The 16397-nt window shown below is 50.9% G+C and overlaps 1 protein-coding gene across 4 annotated transcripts; it reads right to left on the bottom strand.

Annotated features, from left to right (window-relative positions):
- Positions 1-537: 537 nt before the first annotated feature.
- Positions 538-13418, bottom strand: LOC309969662 (interleukin-1 receptor antagonist protein). 4 transcript variants are annotated; one of them, XM_082851515.1, is made up of 5 exons: positions 13400-13418; positions 6869-6920; positions 4335-4423; positions 3100-3212; positions 538-1888 (listed from the first exon to the last, which is right to left on the bottom strand). In XM_082851515.1, the coding sequence occupies exons 2-5, from the start codon at positions 6880-6882 to the stop codon at positions 1673-1675; spliced, it is 432 nt and encodes a 143-aa protein (XP_082707641.1). In that variant the 5' UTR covers positions 6883-6920; positions 13400-13418; the 3' UTR covers positions 538-1672. The 4 variants fall into 4 exon arrangements, with proteins under 4 accessions (XP_082707641.1, XP_082707642.1, XP_082707640.1 ...); XM_082851516.1 differs by lacking the exon at positions 13400-13418 and adding an exon at positions 7114-7294; XM_082851514.1 differs by lacking the exon at positions 13400-13418 and adding an exon at positions 7060-7292.
- Positions 13419-16397: the final 2979 nt, after the last annotated feature.

Consider the following 16397-nt stretch of genomic DNA (forward strand, 5'->3'; position numbering starts at 1 on the left):
AATGCTGCCTGGCCCCTCGGGCCACTGCCCTTTCAGGCAGGGCGCGTCCTTGCTGTTCTCTGTGTCTCTGCATCCCTCCCCATGACGGTTCCATCTGCCTGTTTTAAACTGTCTGTAACTGGAATCGTGCTCTACGCATGCTTTGGGGATCCTTGAAGCCCACAAGGTATTTGTAAGATTCATCCGTCTTGTGGCTGCAGCCAACAGTGGTGTATCCATTCTCTCTGCTGTCGAGCGTTACCTTGTATGTACGAATGTACACGGTTTACGTGTGCATTCTTCTGGGCTGGGGGTTTGGGTTGTTTCCAGTTGGAGGCTGTTGTGCACGATGGTGCTGCACACCTTCCTGGCAGAGAGATTTGCTCTCCTGTTACTCGAGGAGAGTGAGGCCCAAGGAGGAAAGGACTCAGAGGAGAGACACCCAGGCCCGGCCCCAGGGTTTGAAAGGCCTGTCGCTCGACATTCCACCCCGCCCCCGTTTTCCAGTTCTCTTTGCCCCAAGCCCGGCAAGGCCATGGACACAGCCAGCAGAGTAGATGAGTTTTCAAGTTTTCAAGGTTTTATTGTAAAACAAAGCTCAGGTCACAGGGAGTAGGAAACTTTCCACTCAACACATACAACACACGTTCACTGAGGGCACCTACTGAGGGCCAGGCCATGTGCTTGGCCCTGCAGAGACCTAAGACATGGGGAGGGGGGGTCAAGGTCCCTGCTCTCAGGGGCTCACAGGATGGTGGGGAGACAGACAGAGGCACAACATCTTCCAAACAAGTCTCAGGGTGTCGGAAGTGCTAAAATGGTCAAGGAGCGATTCATTCCTCCCGGGAGGTCCGGAGAAGCCACATTTGTGCTGTGTCTTGGGAGCTGGGGGATTCTGACGGGAGGGCAGGGAAGGGGACAGCACTGCAGGCAGCTGCAGGAGGTCTGCAGTGGACAGGGCGCTCGGGGCCTGGGCCGGGGGGCGGTCTAGACTTATAGGAATGTTCCAGAAAGAAAAACACTAGGGGACCAACCTAGTCCACTAACTTTTCATTTTTACAGGTCAGGGCATCACAAAAACAAGAAAGACAAAGAGGAAAAGCTATCACCTCCTTTCACCATCATTTCCTAAACAAGGGGATATTTTAATCTTCCACCCCCTTCCAGAAAGGACATCATCTCCAAATAAAGGACTCTCTCTCAAAGCTGGCTTAATGAAAAAAAAAAAAAAAAAAACCAGGAAACGCTTGTTTTCCATTTTGCCACAGAGCCTAAAACTCTTGCCCCTGGAAAAGCACCAGTTTGCAAAGAGAGGAATGGAGCCCCTTGGGGGGAGGTCAGCGAGTGGCCTGCGGGCTCTGGGGCCTGGAAGGGAAGTGAGGGAGGGGCTGGGGCTGGCCAGGGTGCCTGGACTTTACCCTGAAGGTACAGGCGACCCTGAGGGCTTTGATCGGGGCCGTGATCCCATGTGCACTTTAGAAAGACCTGGCGGAGGCCTCGTAGAGGCTGGGTAAGTAGAGGAGGCTGTTCCCAGGGCTCTCGTACCTCCTTCCGAGGGCCGCCCCCACCCCCGGCCAAGGCTGCCCCACTGAGCGCTCACTGCACCATGGCGAGCCCCCGGGGGGGAGGGAGAGGCATCTCTGGAGTCATAGATGTGCTGGGAGTGGGGGGCAAGGGATGCTGAACAGCACCGCTACTGGTCCTGCTGGAAGTAGAACTTGGTGACCTGGACAGCATCTTGAGGAGTATTGGTGAGGCCCACGGGCTGGTCGGTCTCCAGCGCGGTACAGAGGAACCAGCCGGGGCAGGCGGCCGACTCGAAGCTGGTGGTGGGCCCGTTGTCGGAGCGGATGAAGGCGAAGCGCTTGTCCTCCTCCTTGCTGCTGTTCAGGTCAGTGATGTTTACCGGCTGGGGGCCAAGGAAAGAGCAGAGAGGTCCTTGCAGCCCAGCCCCCAGGACCTGGCCCCGTGACTGCCCATGGAGAAATGCTGGCCCAAAGACCATGGCAGGACACCCAGCGTCCCGGGTCTTGTGACACAAGGAGGCTGTCCCACGGTTACACCTTGATTCGGGGAAATCTGGTCACTCCAGCCCTCGGCCAATATGTTTGGGGAACACGTGGTACCATCAGCAGAGGCCAAGGCCTGTGGAGGCTGGCGGTCTGTTGTGTCTGCACCTCCAAGAGAGGGGGCAGTGGACAAGGTGGGCCGGGTATCGCAGTCCGTGCGAGACGTTACCGCATTATCGTGGTCACTCCAGCGCCACACAGAGCAGGCAGCCCCGCTCCAATAAAGTGTCTGTCCACTAGCGGACAGAAGGGACAGTGCCATAGTTACGGCCACTCACAAGCTGAGTTAAGATTTTGTCCAACAATCCCCTGATACAAAGCCCTCTTTTCCCAGGGCTGGTAGCCCATTGATGTTGCACAGGGGATTTCCCTGGTGCCCTAATGGTTAGGATTCCAGGCTTTCACTGCCATGGCTCGGGTTCGATCCCAGGTCCGGGAACTGAGATCCTGCAAGCCACACGGCATGCTTCACCCCCCACCCCACCGCAAAAATAAGAAATATTGCACGGGAGTACAGGGTCTTGGATGGGATGCCCGCTCATGGGTTTGAGTAGATAAGGGTTGGAAGAGAATGATCCCAAAGGTTGGCTTTACCGAAAGAGGACAAGTCCAAGTGGGTTGGGGACCCTTGGGCAAGACAGCAGCATACAGAGATTGAGGTCCCTAAAGGAGCCATGCCTCCTGGTGTCCACATCCTGGTAGTCCCCTCCCTCATTGAGGCTAGGCTTGGCCACCTGACTGGCTTTGGTTAATGCGACATTAGTGGTATGATACAAGCAAAAGTTTAATAAGCGTTTGCACATTGAGGCTTGTCTTTTTGGAGTAATCCCTCTTGGAAGCCAGCACTCATGTCACAAGGAAGTTCAAGAGGGCAGCTGAACTCAGAGAGACCCTGTGGGAAGAGAGCCTGGAGGACGGACCCCAGCTGTACCACGTGGCACAGAACTGCCCAGCTGATCCTAGTCAACCCACAGAATCATGAGAAAGAACCCATTGTGCTTGTTTTAAGCCACCGAGTTTGAGGTGTTCGTTAATCGGAGACGGTCCTTACCTCCAACCCGAGCTTGATCTCATCACCAGACTTGACACAGGCCAGGCACAGCTTCCCCCCGTGGATTCCCAGGAACATAGCATGGGGCTCGATGGGCACCACGTCTATCTTCTCTGGGGAAGAACAAAGGGGAAGTTCATGTTGTAAAGAAGAGGAGGCACAGATGACGAAGACACAGCAGGCTGGACTCTCCCTGGGGATTCTTCCAGCCCCTTAAGTAAAACCCCAAGGTCAGAAGGACAGCAAGGGCCCCCCTTCCTGATCTGCATCCCAACAGAAGATCAAACCAAGCACACTAGTTAGCTACTCCTCAAGGTCCAAGGCACCTAGAATCTGCTCCAGGTGATTTCTAACCTTCCCTCCCTTCCCCAGGACCCCTGCGCTCTAGGTCAACAGGTGCGCTGCCCATAGGCAGGGAAAACAGCACACGAGGTCACGAGTGGGGCGCCGGGGCTTGGTCCACAGAAGCCTGGGTGACTTTGAACCCGCCTCTTCCCCTCGGTGGTCTCCATGCCCTCGTGAGGGAGTGAACATCTCAGCCTCTCTGTGTCCTCATTAGGAGAATTACCAAAAGGACAGGAAAGGTGGGTCTCACACCCTTTAAGAGTGAGACGGGGACAGAGGACAAGGGGATGGGGATAACGCCATCCTACGACGCCAAGCCAGCCAACGGGGACGTGAAAACAGCCTAGAGGGCCGGTGCTGAAAGAATCCCACGTCCCATCATCCAACTGCTCTTCTTTCACTAAAGGGAAAACTGAGGAACAGAGTGGGCGAAACTTGTTCAAGTTCATCCAGTTTGACATGGATCTGGAACATGACTAAATGTGGTGTCCGTGATTAAGGGACATAACCCAGCCGTATTGATGGTGTATGACTTTTGGGTGGGAGATAGAGTCTGATCACACAGGAACACGGGGGCTTTCTAGGCACCAGAGGAAGGAAAGGGCTGAGCTTGCCTCCTGGGCCATACCTCCCCCCAGGTGTGGCCCTGGGACCACGGGGCCTGTAGGTGGTAGCTCCCAACCAAGACTCCACCCACCTCTGCCTTCTTGAGGCTGTGCTTGTACGTGTCCTTCAGTGGCCAGGCCTCTCCAGCTTCAAACTCGGCCACAAAGAGCCAGCAGCGTTTAGGACATCACACCTAAAGTTCCCACGGTTGGGCCACAAGGCTGCAGACCCCAGGCAATGTGACCTGTGCCCACATCACATTGGCCTTCCTTGCAACCACTCACCTTCCAATTTAGTATTTGGTCCTTGCAAGTATCCAGCAACTAGCTGGTTATTTCTCAGGTAGAAGGTCTTCTGGTTGACATCCCAGATTCTGAAAAGCAGAAGAACGTAGCTGTAGTGGACAGTTTCTATGTGCCCAGCCCCTTCTTGTGTTCCCCAGACTTTGCGGAATCTGCGTCCAACTTTCTGCCTGGGGTGTGGAATTTAGCACACCCATATCATGGATGTGGAGACTGAGCTCAACACTGGTTAAAAGAGTGGATATAGGGTTTCCCTGGTGGTGCAGTTGTTGAGGGTCCGCCTGCCGATGCAGGGGACACGGGTTCGTGCCCCGGTCCGGAAAGATGCCACATGCCACGGGGCGGCTGGGCCCGTGAGCCATGGCCGCTGAGCCTGCGTGTCCGAAACCTGTGCTCCCCAGCGGGAGAGGCCACAACAGTGAGAGGCCCTCGTACCGCAAAAAAAAAAAAAAAAAAAAAAGAGTGGATATATGTATATGTATAACTGATTCACTCTGCTGTACACCTGAAACTAACACAACATTGTAAACCAACTATACTCCAATAAAAATTTTAAAAGTAAAATAAAATAGTCAACAAAAAATAAAATAAGTAACAACTTAAAAATATTTTAAATAAGAAATATATTTTGAATATGAAAAAAACCAGAAGAGGCCCAACCCCCACAGCTGGTGAGCTGTGCGCCTGCATTCTAGCCCTCTCTCTCTTTTTTTTTTTTTTTTTTTTTTTGCGGTATGCGGGCCTCTCACTGTTGTGGCCTCTCCCGTTGCGGAGCACAGGCTCCGGACAGGCAGGCTCAGCGGCCATGGCTCACGGGCCCAGCCGCTCCGCGGCATGTGGGATCTTCCCGGACCGGGGCACGAACCCTTGTCCCCTGCATCAGCAGGCGGACTCCCAACCACTGCGCCACCAGGGAAGCTCCTACCCCTTTCTTTACCTTGCTCCTTATGCTCAAGTTCTCAGGGCAGCCACCTTCTACTTCAGCAAAGCAGGCTCTAGGGTAACACCATCAACAGAACTTCGTGGGTGCAGAAATGTTCTGTCTGCACCATCCAATATGGCAGCCACCAGCCACATGCAGCTATTGAGCTCTTGAAACGTAATGCGACCAAGGGTCTGGATTTTTTACTTTCTTCTCTTTTTATGAATTTAAATGTAAATTTTAAGATTCGTCCAAGACTAGTGGCCCACACGGCACAGGGTTAGAAGTTTCGAGGGTCAGAGTCCCTTGCAGCTAACTCCCTCCAAGCCTTAGACCGTGGAGGTCTATCCCCAGAGCCTGTCCTCTATTGGCCAGTGGCCTGTTCTGGGTCTGTCAGGGGCCGCTGTCCCCAGGGACAAGTCAGCTTCCCCTCCAGCTCACCCCATGGCCTGTTTCTGGCTTCCAGTTTTTTCTTCTTGGTGAAGGACCCCTCTGGCTGAGAGCAGGGCTTGCAGCGGTGAGATGCAGTAAACAGAGCCCCAGCCGCGACGCGGACCCTCTACTCCCTGCCGCCCACCAGCCTGACCTTGGACCTGTGCTTCATCTCCTCACCTGTGAAAGGGGGCTAGCAGCACCCACCTCAGCAGGTGGCTGTGACGAGCCCCTGAGCCCAATGAGAGGGGGTCAGGCAAACTGTAAAATTCCTGGCACGAGTGAGCATTTGACCTTTTGTGATTATGCTTAGCTCCTGGATGAGCTGAACCCCATCTGAAGGGATTAAACATCCCTGGAGCATCTCCTAGAGCTCCCAGCCTATGGGAGGAGACAGAGGCAGACCCCTGGGGGAGGGACTTCTCTGGAACACACACAGGCACGCAGAGTCCCGTAGCCTCAGGCAAGAGAAACTCAGAGCTGGAGGGTGAGATCACCCTGACACGTACTGGGACATCCTGGCCCAGAGGCCGCACTCGGACAGTGTTCTGTTTTTATCAGCATCACAGCCTGCTATTTTTACAGCCAGGAATGATGATATCTCACAAAGTCCCTGACCTAATTTTTAATAAGCGTAATCGTTGCCAGGCGCTTTACTGCTCACAAAACATCGTCATGCTGTTATCCGTGCATTTGACCTTCACATCGACCCTGTAATGCAGGCAGGGTTAGCATTAACCCCATGTCACAGATGGGGAAACTGAGGTCCCAGGGGAGCGGGACCCTCTGATATATCAACACAGACAGGCACTGTTAACAGTCAGTCTGGAACTCTGGGCTGTGCCCTGCCCACAGCGCCCCTCTCTGCCTCTTTGCCTAGCATGTTCTGCCGGGCCCAAACCCCAGCGTGGCTCCTGGGCACGTGTCTGTCACCAAGTTGCCAGGGTCTCTGGGAGAGTCCGCCAGGCCTCCAGCCAAGCTTCACACATCTGGGATATTTTGAAATACAAGTCCCGAAGACCGCGGATGTGGCAACCTCTTACTTGAATAACGAGCATCCCTTTCCAGCCCAAACCTCATGCAACCTGGCAGCCACAGATGGCTCTCTGTTCTTTCTCCATTTTCTACCCGTCCAGCCCCACCTCCTCTGGGTCGGCCTTACCTGAAGGCTTGCATCTCGCAGGGTCTCTTTCCCAGGGGATAGCAGGCTGTCTCTGAATGGAACAGGAAAAGGAGGAGAGAGATTAGGTAACCGTGGTGACACCTGCAGACTTCCATCCTGTGACCACAAGGCAATGGGAGACTGCCATTTCAGACCCAGAGGAGCTGCTTATAAAGAAAATAGTCCCTCACCAAGACCAGGCTGCGGCCACCCTGTCCCACTGTGAGAAACGGAAACGCCCTCACATTTTCAAAACGAGAAACCTTGCTGTTGTCACTTTCAGCCCTGCTGAGTGTCGCAATGGGATGTTGTAACCCATTCCCTCCCCTTTTCCTCTGTGCAATTTCCCCAAAATTGAGATTTTTATTTCCCCTTCACGGAGTTCCTGGGAATAAGAGCACACTGAAAACCAAAGCCCTTCGTCTGCCCGACAGGTATCCTGAGACGTTGCAAAAACAGGTTTGAGTAGAAACATCCCCCTTTCCTAAGAAGTTGAGTGGCAGGGCTCCCAGCACCCGTGACAGACTCAGGTCACTTTGTGTTCTTTGAAGGCGGGACGGCCTTGCTGGACTCTGGACCAGGCGCTGGCAAACATTCTGTTAAGGACCAAATAGCAAACATTTTAGAATTTGCGGGGCCGCACGTCATTATTACCCAACTCGGCTGTTGTAGCTGAAAAGCAGCCTTGGACGATCTGTAAAGCAACAAGCTAATTTAATTGTGCTCCAATACAACTTTATTTACAAAAAACAGGTGGTGGCTGGATTTGGTCTGAAGTTTGCTGCCTCCTGCTTTAGAGTAAACTTCCTGGGAGGGGCTTTGAAACCAACCCTATTCCTGTTATCGACGTCTTTGAAGTTATGGTCTCGGGAAAATGGGGTGAACTCAGCGTGGGACGGAAATGAATCCAAAAATCTACCTCTAGCACTCGCTGTTTGCCACCTGTGTGACCTGGAACAAGTCACTTATCTGGGTCTCTGCTTCTCTCTCCTCACGCTCAGAATGAGGTTGATTATGTCATTCTCATAGGTACGAGGACGGGAGGACGGAAGGAAGGGAGGAAGGAAGGTTGGTTGGAAGGCAAAAGTTCTGGCTCACAGTGAGCACTAAGAAACATTCACTTCCTTTCTTACTACATTCTAGACAGTTAGGAAAAAAGAAAGTATATTCCTATTAATGGACAGAAAATAGGTGAAGCGGGTCCTACATGATCTAAATGGTAGGAGAATGTAACGCTAGTGCAGAAGCGCAGACTGTAGCCTTTGAGGACCGGATGGGCACTCAGCATCATTCTACCTCACCCCAGCACTGTTTCTGAAGAAGACCCAGAAAGACCCAGAGAGGGGAGGGCACCTGCCCAAGGTCACACAGCTCTTCCATGGCAAAGGTGTAGCCAGAAATCCAGGTCTCCTGACTCCCACCCAGGGGTCTCCTATTACAGCAGGAGTCTGACTTTATTTTCAACCAACCAATCAGAGGCTGTGTCCAAATGAGGGTAAAATCTGTCAGAGAGGTAGGGTTCACTGCATATTTGAAAGTTACTAAGAGAGTGGATCTTAAAAGTTCTCATCACAAGCAAAAAATATAATTGTATAACTATGTTGTACATCCGAAACTCACGTAATGTAATATGTCAATTATACCTCGATAAAAAATTTTTTTAAAGAGGAAGTTTGCGAATGAATTTCTCAGATCGTTAATGAGCTCCTCTTCCAGAGCAAGTGAAACATTTCTGCAAAAATTGTCACCTCCCTGGGTAGGACAAAACGGCACGTAGGCACATCTCCTGCTCTGTTCTCACAAGCTGTGCGACCTTGAGGGCTCCTACTCACCTTTGAAACACATGTAAGAAATAATGTCTACCTTCGAGGGCTGTGTTGGGGAGTTGATTGTTTTTGTTTGTTTTGGGGGGGGCTGGCTGAAGGAGGCGATGTGTATGAACCTGCTTGGTTATCTGTCACTTCCAGTATTTGCTGAATTGGGGTTTATAATTTCTGGAACACTTATGAATCACCGGGTGCATACCTTGGTCATCACACCTGCTGTAAGGGAACAAGGCAGCTTGCCACCTCCCAGGATAAGTTCTCTCCTACTTGTCTTTCTTAGGCTACTTATGAAGTACTCCTCAACTGTTAAACCAGCATCACTCAAAAATTGTCCTTAAAGGGAATTCCTTGTCAGTCCAGTGGTTAGGGCTCTGTGCTTCCACTCCAGGGGGCACGGGTTCGATCCCTGGTCAGGAAACTAAGATCCCGTATGCCATGCGGCACGGCAAAAAAAAAAAAAAAAAAAAAAATTATCCTTACATACTGAAGAAAAGCAGTGACTTGCCACGGTGAGACCAAGGGGTCAAGGTCCTGCCCACACTGCAGTGCCTAGGTAAATGTTCCTCCGTTCCCAGCCCAAATTCTAAGAGACAGGTTTCTCCCTGAGAGCAGAGGCCCTGGGTTCCACCCCCCCCCCCCAACCCCATCTTCCTAGATCTGTATCTTTTTCCTTCTGTGGCCTGACGAGTCTTTCTGGACACGGGGGCGGGAGTCCCTGGGGCCAGGCCGACTTCGGGCTGCATTCTCCTGTGTCAGTTATGAGCTGGGCCACCCAGACAACACGCCGGAACTCTCCAAGTCTCAGTTTCGTTATCCATTAGATGGGGCTAATAATAGAAGGAAGCCTTGTCACGGGTTGCTTTGAGGATGGAGACATTTTGCACACGATGTATTTAGCCCCGTCCTTGGCACGTAGGAACTACTTAAACAATAGGGAGGTATGATGTCTGATTCATCACCCCAGGTAGAGTGGGAGGGGACAGTCACAATGCCCTGATCCCCGTCCACATGCCCAACAAGCCCGCTTGACTCCAGAGGGGAGGGATTCACTCCTGTGGCGGGGTGAGGGGGAAACGAGAGTGGGCAGGGGAGGAAGTAAGTGGGGAGGAGAATCTCCTCCCTTTCCTCACGCTTCTGGCCACAATTCCACTCTTTGCTCTGTCCCATCAAATCAGTTGGTGTCCCTGTGATGTCTGCCCACCCACGGGACATCTCTAACTAAACGTATTCTCCCTTCTAGTGCTTACTCGTCACTCTGCTTCCCGAATTAAGCTTAATGACCACGCCATGGAGTGAACTCTGCTTCCCAATCAGCACCCTGTGCTTTCCCCGGGCACCAGGCATCACAGCTATACTGGTACCTGCTACGTGCCGAGCCCTGCCCTGCTAGACACCGGTGACAGCAGAAATGACTAAGGCCCACTTGAAGGGAAACAGGACAGCCAGGCTAAGTCCGGGTCCTAGGAGTGACACGAGACAGGCTCCATGGAGACCACGTGGGTGAACCTTCATTGTTGTTGCCAGTAAAGTGTTCAGTGCAGTCTGCCCACATAGGAAGTGTTCAATACATGCGAGCTCTTTCTCAATTTCAGTTAATGGCATCTTTCAGTTCTAGGATTTCCATGTGCTTCCTTTTTTGTAGAGTTTCTAGTTCTCTGCCAGAAGTTGCAATCTTGTCCTTTACACCCTTGATGCTATTATTCATTCAGGGTTCTTACAAAGGCTGCCCCTGTTGACTCCATTATTTGAATCCCCACTGGGTCTCCTTCTCCTGTCTGGTTTTCTCTGGTACACACGTTGTCTTGCGTATGCCTGACTGCTTGTTATTAACTGCTGGACACTGTGTAGCAAAAACTGTAGGGATGATCTGAGGCCCTGGAGGATGTTGTATGTACCCAGAGAAAATTCATTTTTGCTTTCTCTGGGCACTGAGGCCAGGAGCACGGCAGCCCCAGGTGACTTCACCCAAACAGGGCTTGAGATGAGTCAGAAATGGGCTTTGGGAAATCCATTTCTGTTCACTTCTTCATTTCCATTCACTTTTCACGCTCCAGGGTCGCAGCCCAAACCTGGGTTGTCATGGGGGGGGGGCGGCCTTCCTACTCAGTGGGAGATAAAATACAAACTGCATCTTCCCCCGCCCTCGAGTCCCATGAGTCTGCCCAAAGACGTGATTGACAAGTTGAGCAGGAACCAGGGAAGGAGGGGCCTTTAGTGCCACTTCAAGGAGAAGGGAATTTATCTAAAAGAAAATTGAATCAGAGGGTGACACTGTCATATTTGTTTTATTAAGACCATCCTGGGAACAGCGGCCAGATGGATTAGACTTGGAAGAAGTTTTGGGGTGATTGAACCTGAAAGCAGGGCAGTGGTGTAACCCTGATCTTGGCAGTGGAGGTTGACAGCGGGATCTCCAAAAGGAGTTCTGACTTGTAGCATTTGCCAATTTCTCTGGTGCAGATACGCCCACCACGGATGATTTCAAGCCACCCACATCACTGAGTGTGAAGTTGGGAAGAGACGGGCTCTTCCTGGCTCCAGCACCCTGAGGGGACAGGGAGATTTGAGTGCTCTTTCGTCTTTCTAGACAGAAATTGTCCCCACTTTTCCCCAACTCCAAATTTCCTCCTCCTCAGCCCAAATGGCTCACCCCACAGGTCCCATCCCCCTCCCGGGAAACAATCCCTACCAATAAATCCCATTTATCAGGAAACATCGATGAATCTTGGTGCCTTTCCAGCTGTGCCTCCTGGAGCTGCATTTGTCGTCATCCAAGTGTCCTTGGGAAACACTTAAGCAACAGGCTTGGGTGGACAGGTGTGTACCTTACATTGTAATGGCTAAATCCCATATTCAGAATCTTCAGCCAGTTCTTGAATGCCTGAGTGTTACAGCACATACCACACAATACAGGCAGTGCTATTGTCCAAACGTTGTAAATTTTTACTAAGATAATGGCACAAAGGCTCCCATTACTCTCTCCAAGAGATGAGTAAATATATTAATACAAAGAGGAGGAAAAAGTGTGATCAATACGAGCCCCTGTAGTATAATCTGCTGTCTTCCCTTTGTCGATCTCCAGCTACCCTGCCCTTCCAGGCAGCAAGTCAATTTTAACCAAATCCGTTAGTTTATAAGCTCCCGATAGCAGCAGGTCAGGCTTGGAGACAGGTGTTCTCCTGGGCGTCTCTGCCCACCAAGCTGCAGCCTTCGGAATGCCCGAGTTGCCTGTCCTGCCTGGTAAACGTCAGGAGACTGTGTATAAAGCCGACTGTGATTGATTGCTGCTTTACAAGACGCTTGCCCTCCTCCCACATACAAATGGTAAACTCACCGTGAATCCTTTCTGAGGTTCAGAGTTTTCCAAGATGATCTTTGTTCCAGCAGTTTCTGGCTTTGATAGGGATCTGCGCTGAAAGCCATTATTTTACCTACTTATCTTATGTTTTTCCAAGGTACGTGTTTACTCTTGCCTTCTGGGCTTTGATGACTGATTCACTTCTGTAAGGTAGCTTCTCCGCAGGCAGGAGAAGGGGAAGGACAGGAACTTGGGGGAGGGGACTACCCTGTTTCTTGCCTGCAGTATTTCGGCCTCTGTGTCGTACGCTTTCATACAGATCTTATTTAGTCCTCATATAGCTGTGCAAGGCAGGTATATGTCCCCCCAGTCTCAAGACGGGGATATACTTACACTCACTTTGTAGAATAAGAAATCGAGGCTCAGGAAGATTAAATCACTCGCCCCAGATCCTGGCTGAGCCAGGATTTGAAGCCAGTTCTTCCTACACTGCAGTCCTGCCAGAGAGGCAGGTGACATTTTTTCTTCTCTGCTTGATAGCACAGGAACAAGAATTGTATTTGTTCTTATGCTGTTCCTTTGGGTTTGAACTCACATCTTATAGAGCAATGATTTATTCTATAACTGTTTGGAAATTTTAGGAGGTATTTTGCTAGTAAAGAAAAGATGATTCTAAGACCTTACATAGGTTAAAAAGAAACCTCTTTACCTTGTTATGGACTAGGGTGGCCAATTGCCCTAGTTTTTCCAGGATTTTCTTGGTTTTAATACTGAAAGCCCTGCATCATAGGAAACCCCTCAGTCCCTGGAAAACAGATGATTGCCTTATCATACAAACCCTTAGAAGGTACTGGCACCATCTCATGGCTAGTGCTGCAAATTGCAGGCACAATTAACTATCAATCATTGTACCTTGCCAATTAGCCCAGTAGCAGAGATGTTGTCCATTTTATTAGATGAATAGACATATAGGCAAAGCACACCAGAGGACCCCAAAGCCTTAGTAAGTCTTCCACTCAAGGACAGAGATTATAGCAGATATAATATTGATCAATCACTCTCATTCTAATCAAGTTAACTTTTAATTAAGTCATTCATATTTAATTTCCCCCAACTATGTAATCAAGATATGGTCAACATTCAGTAGCTTAAAACTGTTTTCAAACTTAGGTCATGGGCTTCCCTGGTGGCGCAGTGGTTGAGAGTCCACCTGCCAATGCAGGAGACACAGGTTCATGCCCCGGTCTGGGAAGATCCCACATGCCGCGGAGTGGCTGGGCCCGTGAGCCATGGCCGCTGAGCCTGCGCATCCGGAGCCTGTGCTCCGCGACGGAAGAGGCCACAACAGTGAGAGGCCCACGTACCACACACACACACACAAAAACTTAGGTTGTAGAAAGGATTTACCTTTTCATTGTCACTTCTTCACCTCCTCCCCCTCCTTCACACACATTAGCTATAAAGTCAGCAGTGTAGAGAGGAAACAGAGGTCCAGTGAGGTAAATGGCTTGTCCAGGGTAATGCAGAATACACACAGGGTGGTTCCATCTTCATCCTGTCTCTGTCCTCACTTTCCCGGCTCTTGAATCTCACTGAGTTCTCTCTTCTCAGATCCCCGTTCTCTGGTTGGCATCAGTGGTACCACCCACGTTCCTGATGTTAGATGGAGAATGTGGTTCCTCCTCCCAGGAGACATGGTGTCTTCACTGGACTTACATGCAATTGTCTCCTGAATTCAATCCAGTTCAAGTTATACACTTTATTTAGCACCTACTATGTGCCAGCTTAAAATATTTTGGAATGAACCTTTTATAAGTATAGTGATTCCTTCACAGCATATCACTGTCTGGTTCTGAGAGTTACATCTTCCCTTACACATTTGAAAACTACAGAAGACCATGGGTTAACAGTTTAACGTACCCCACTGGAGACTGTTACACCCGCTGGGGGAAGGGGGAAGGTTTGCTGCTCCTGGAATCACTGCTGTGGTTTACAATGCACTTCTCGCTTCCTGATCTCATTTGGTCTCCTTACCCCTAGAGCATATCCAGTGGTTTGGAGACAGACTGTCTGTTGTCAGGCCCAGCTCCTCCGCTTATACTGGCTGTCTGGCCTTTGGCAAATTATTTAACCTTCTATGCCCCAGTTTCCTCTTCTGAAAATGTGAACCCTAATAGTCCTTCCTCATATGGTTATTGTGAGAATTAAATGAAGTAAACCACGTAAATAGTTCGGCAGAATGCCCAGCTTGTAGTAAGCACTGTGGAAGTATTAGTTATTACTGTGTCCTTGAAACCCCGAGTTTGCCAGCCTCCTCTCAGCATTGAGGAAAGTGAGACCAAGGTGGGAGTAATAATTTACCCATTAGAGGCCAACTTAGAATTAAAAACTGGACCTTCAGACCACCAACCTTAAGATCTTTTCTCTGCCCCTCATGTATCTTACTTAACCAGAGGCTGCAAGCCAGTAGCTCATAGATTAAATATTTTATTTTCTCACTTTATTGTTTTATTTAATCAGAATGCTACACATCACAAAATCAGAATATCTGATTCTTTTTGAAAAATGAGAAGTTTGGGGACTTCCCTGGTGGTCCAGTGGTTAAGACTCTGCGCTTCCACTGCAGGGGGTGCAGGTCCCATCTCTGGTTGGGGAACTAAGATCCCACATGCCACATGGTGCGGGAAAAAAAAAAGAAGAAAAATGAGAAATTCTGGTCACTTGGGCCTGCATTCTCATGGAAAAACCCACCTGTGGAACTGACTAGTGACAACCCCTAATTCTCCACCGTCCCTACCCTTCCCTATTACCCCTCAGATCTATGGTTGAGGACCAGGTTCTATTAGTATTTCTCATTTAGCTCACACTGTTCTTTCTCTTTTTTTTTTTTTTTTTTTTTTTGCGGTACGCGGGCCTCCCACTGCTGTGGCCTTTCCCGTTGCGGAGCACAGGCTCCGGACGCGCAGGCTCAGCGGCCATGGCTCACGGGCCCAGCCGCTCCACGGCATGTGGGATCTTCCCGGACCGGGGCACGAACCCGTGTCCCCTGCATCGGCAGGCGGACTCCCAACCACTGCGCCACCAGGGAAGCCCTTTCTCTCTTTTTACAGAAACAGTTCTCCAATTTTCCACATCTCTATCAACAGTGGGAAATGCCCAAGTGACTCCAAGGGCTTCCAGAGTTTTTGCACAGCAGTTTTTGCACCTCAGTTCACCTGCTCACCCAGCACGCACGGGGTTCTCAGCCCCCGCCTCAGAGCATCTGCAAGGTCTCTCCATGGAGGCTGTTGTCTGTACAGTGGCCAGGTCTCCCAGACAAGCCTGGAGCTCCACGCCCTTGACATTCCCCTTGAAGCTCCCTCTTCAGAGTCTGAGAGCATTTAGCAAATAATTTTCAGTCCCATGTTTCAGATGGAAAAATAGGAGTGGAAGGAGCTTACCATGGGTTTCCATGGGGAGGGCCTGGTAGAAGACGAGGTGCTCCAAGGTTTTCCAGCCTCTGGCTCCAGACTGAGCGCTGGCACAGGAAGGAAGAGCAGCCAGGCACTACCTGTGCCACCAACGCCTCCCAGGGCAGAGCTGCTCCCTCCTTCTTGATTCCCTGAAAAGGATGAGAGGAGAAGCCCCAGCCTGCCTTCCCATATACCCACGCAGGGCTGGCCACCGCAAGGAGGTGGGCAAGCCCAGCTTCCGGAAAGGTGACTCAGGCGAACAGAAGTCAAACTGGTTCTTACCTGCATAAAACTGGAGGTCACGTGGGAGGGGTTGAGCAGGCTTAGTGGGGCTGGACCTTCGTGCCCTCCCAAACCCAACGACCGTCAGCCGGCGCCTGCGCACACGCCTTCATCCAGACAACGTGGGTGGACTTAACCCTGTGTGCCAGGTTCTCTTCTGGGCCTCGGGGGAAAGCCACAGAAGCTCCCTGATGTTCTAATGGGGAAGGCAGACAAGAAACAAACGAACTAACTTCACATGGCAGGAAGTGCTAGAGGGGAAAGAAGAAACGTGAGGTTTTCAAGGGACGTGGGGTGGGTGCGATTTTAGGGAAAGTGGCCAGGGGAAGTCTCTCTGAGGTGATATTTGAGCTGAGACCTGAATGATTAAGAAAGGGGAGGAGTGTTCCAGGTGGAAGAACAGCAAGCACAAAGGCCCTTGGGTGGGATCATCATGGTTGGATTGTGGCCCATGTGGTTGGGGCTTGGCTTGGGGAGCAGAAGGTATGCGTCCCCTCCTCCAGTTACCCTCAGGCCCCATGCCCAGCCCTGGCATGATGCTGTCTTCGAGGTCAGATACTCTCTCCCCACCTTCTCTGAAAGATTCTGTGTTCTCAACCCTCTCTTCCTCTTTGCCATTCAGAACCGACCTGTTCGTTAGCTTCATGCCCTGGGCCCTGCCAGCAGGGAGC

The sequence above is a fragment of the Leucopleurus acutus genome (assembly GCF_964270905.1).
Source record: "Leucopleurus acutus genome assembly, chromosome: 12".
NCBI lineage: Eukaryota > Metazoa > Chordata > Mammalia > Artiodactyla > Delphinidae > Leucopleurus > Leucopleurus acutus.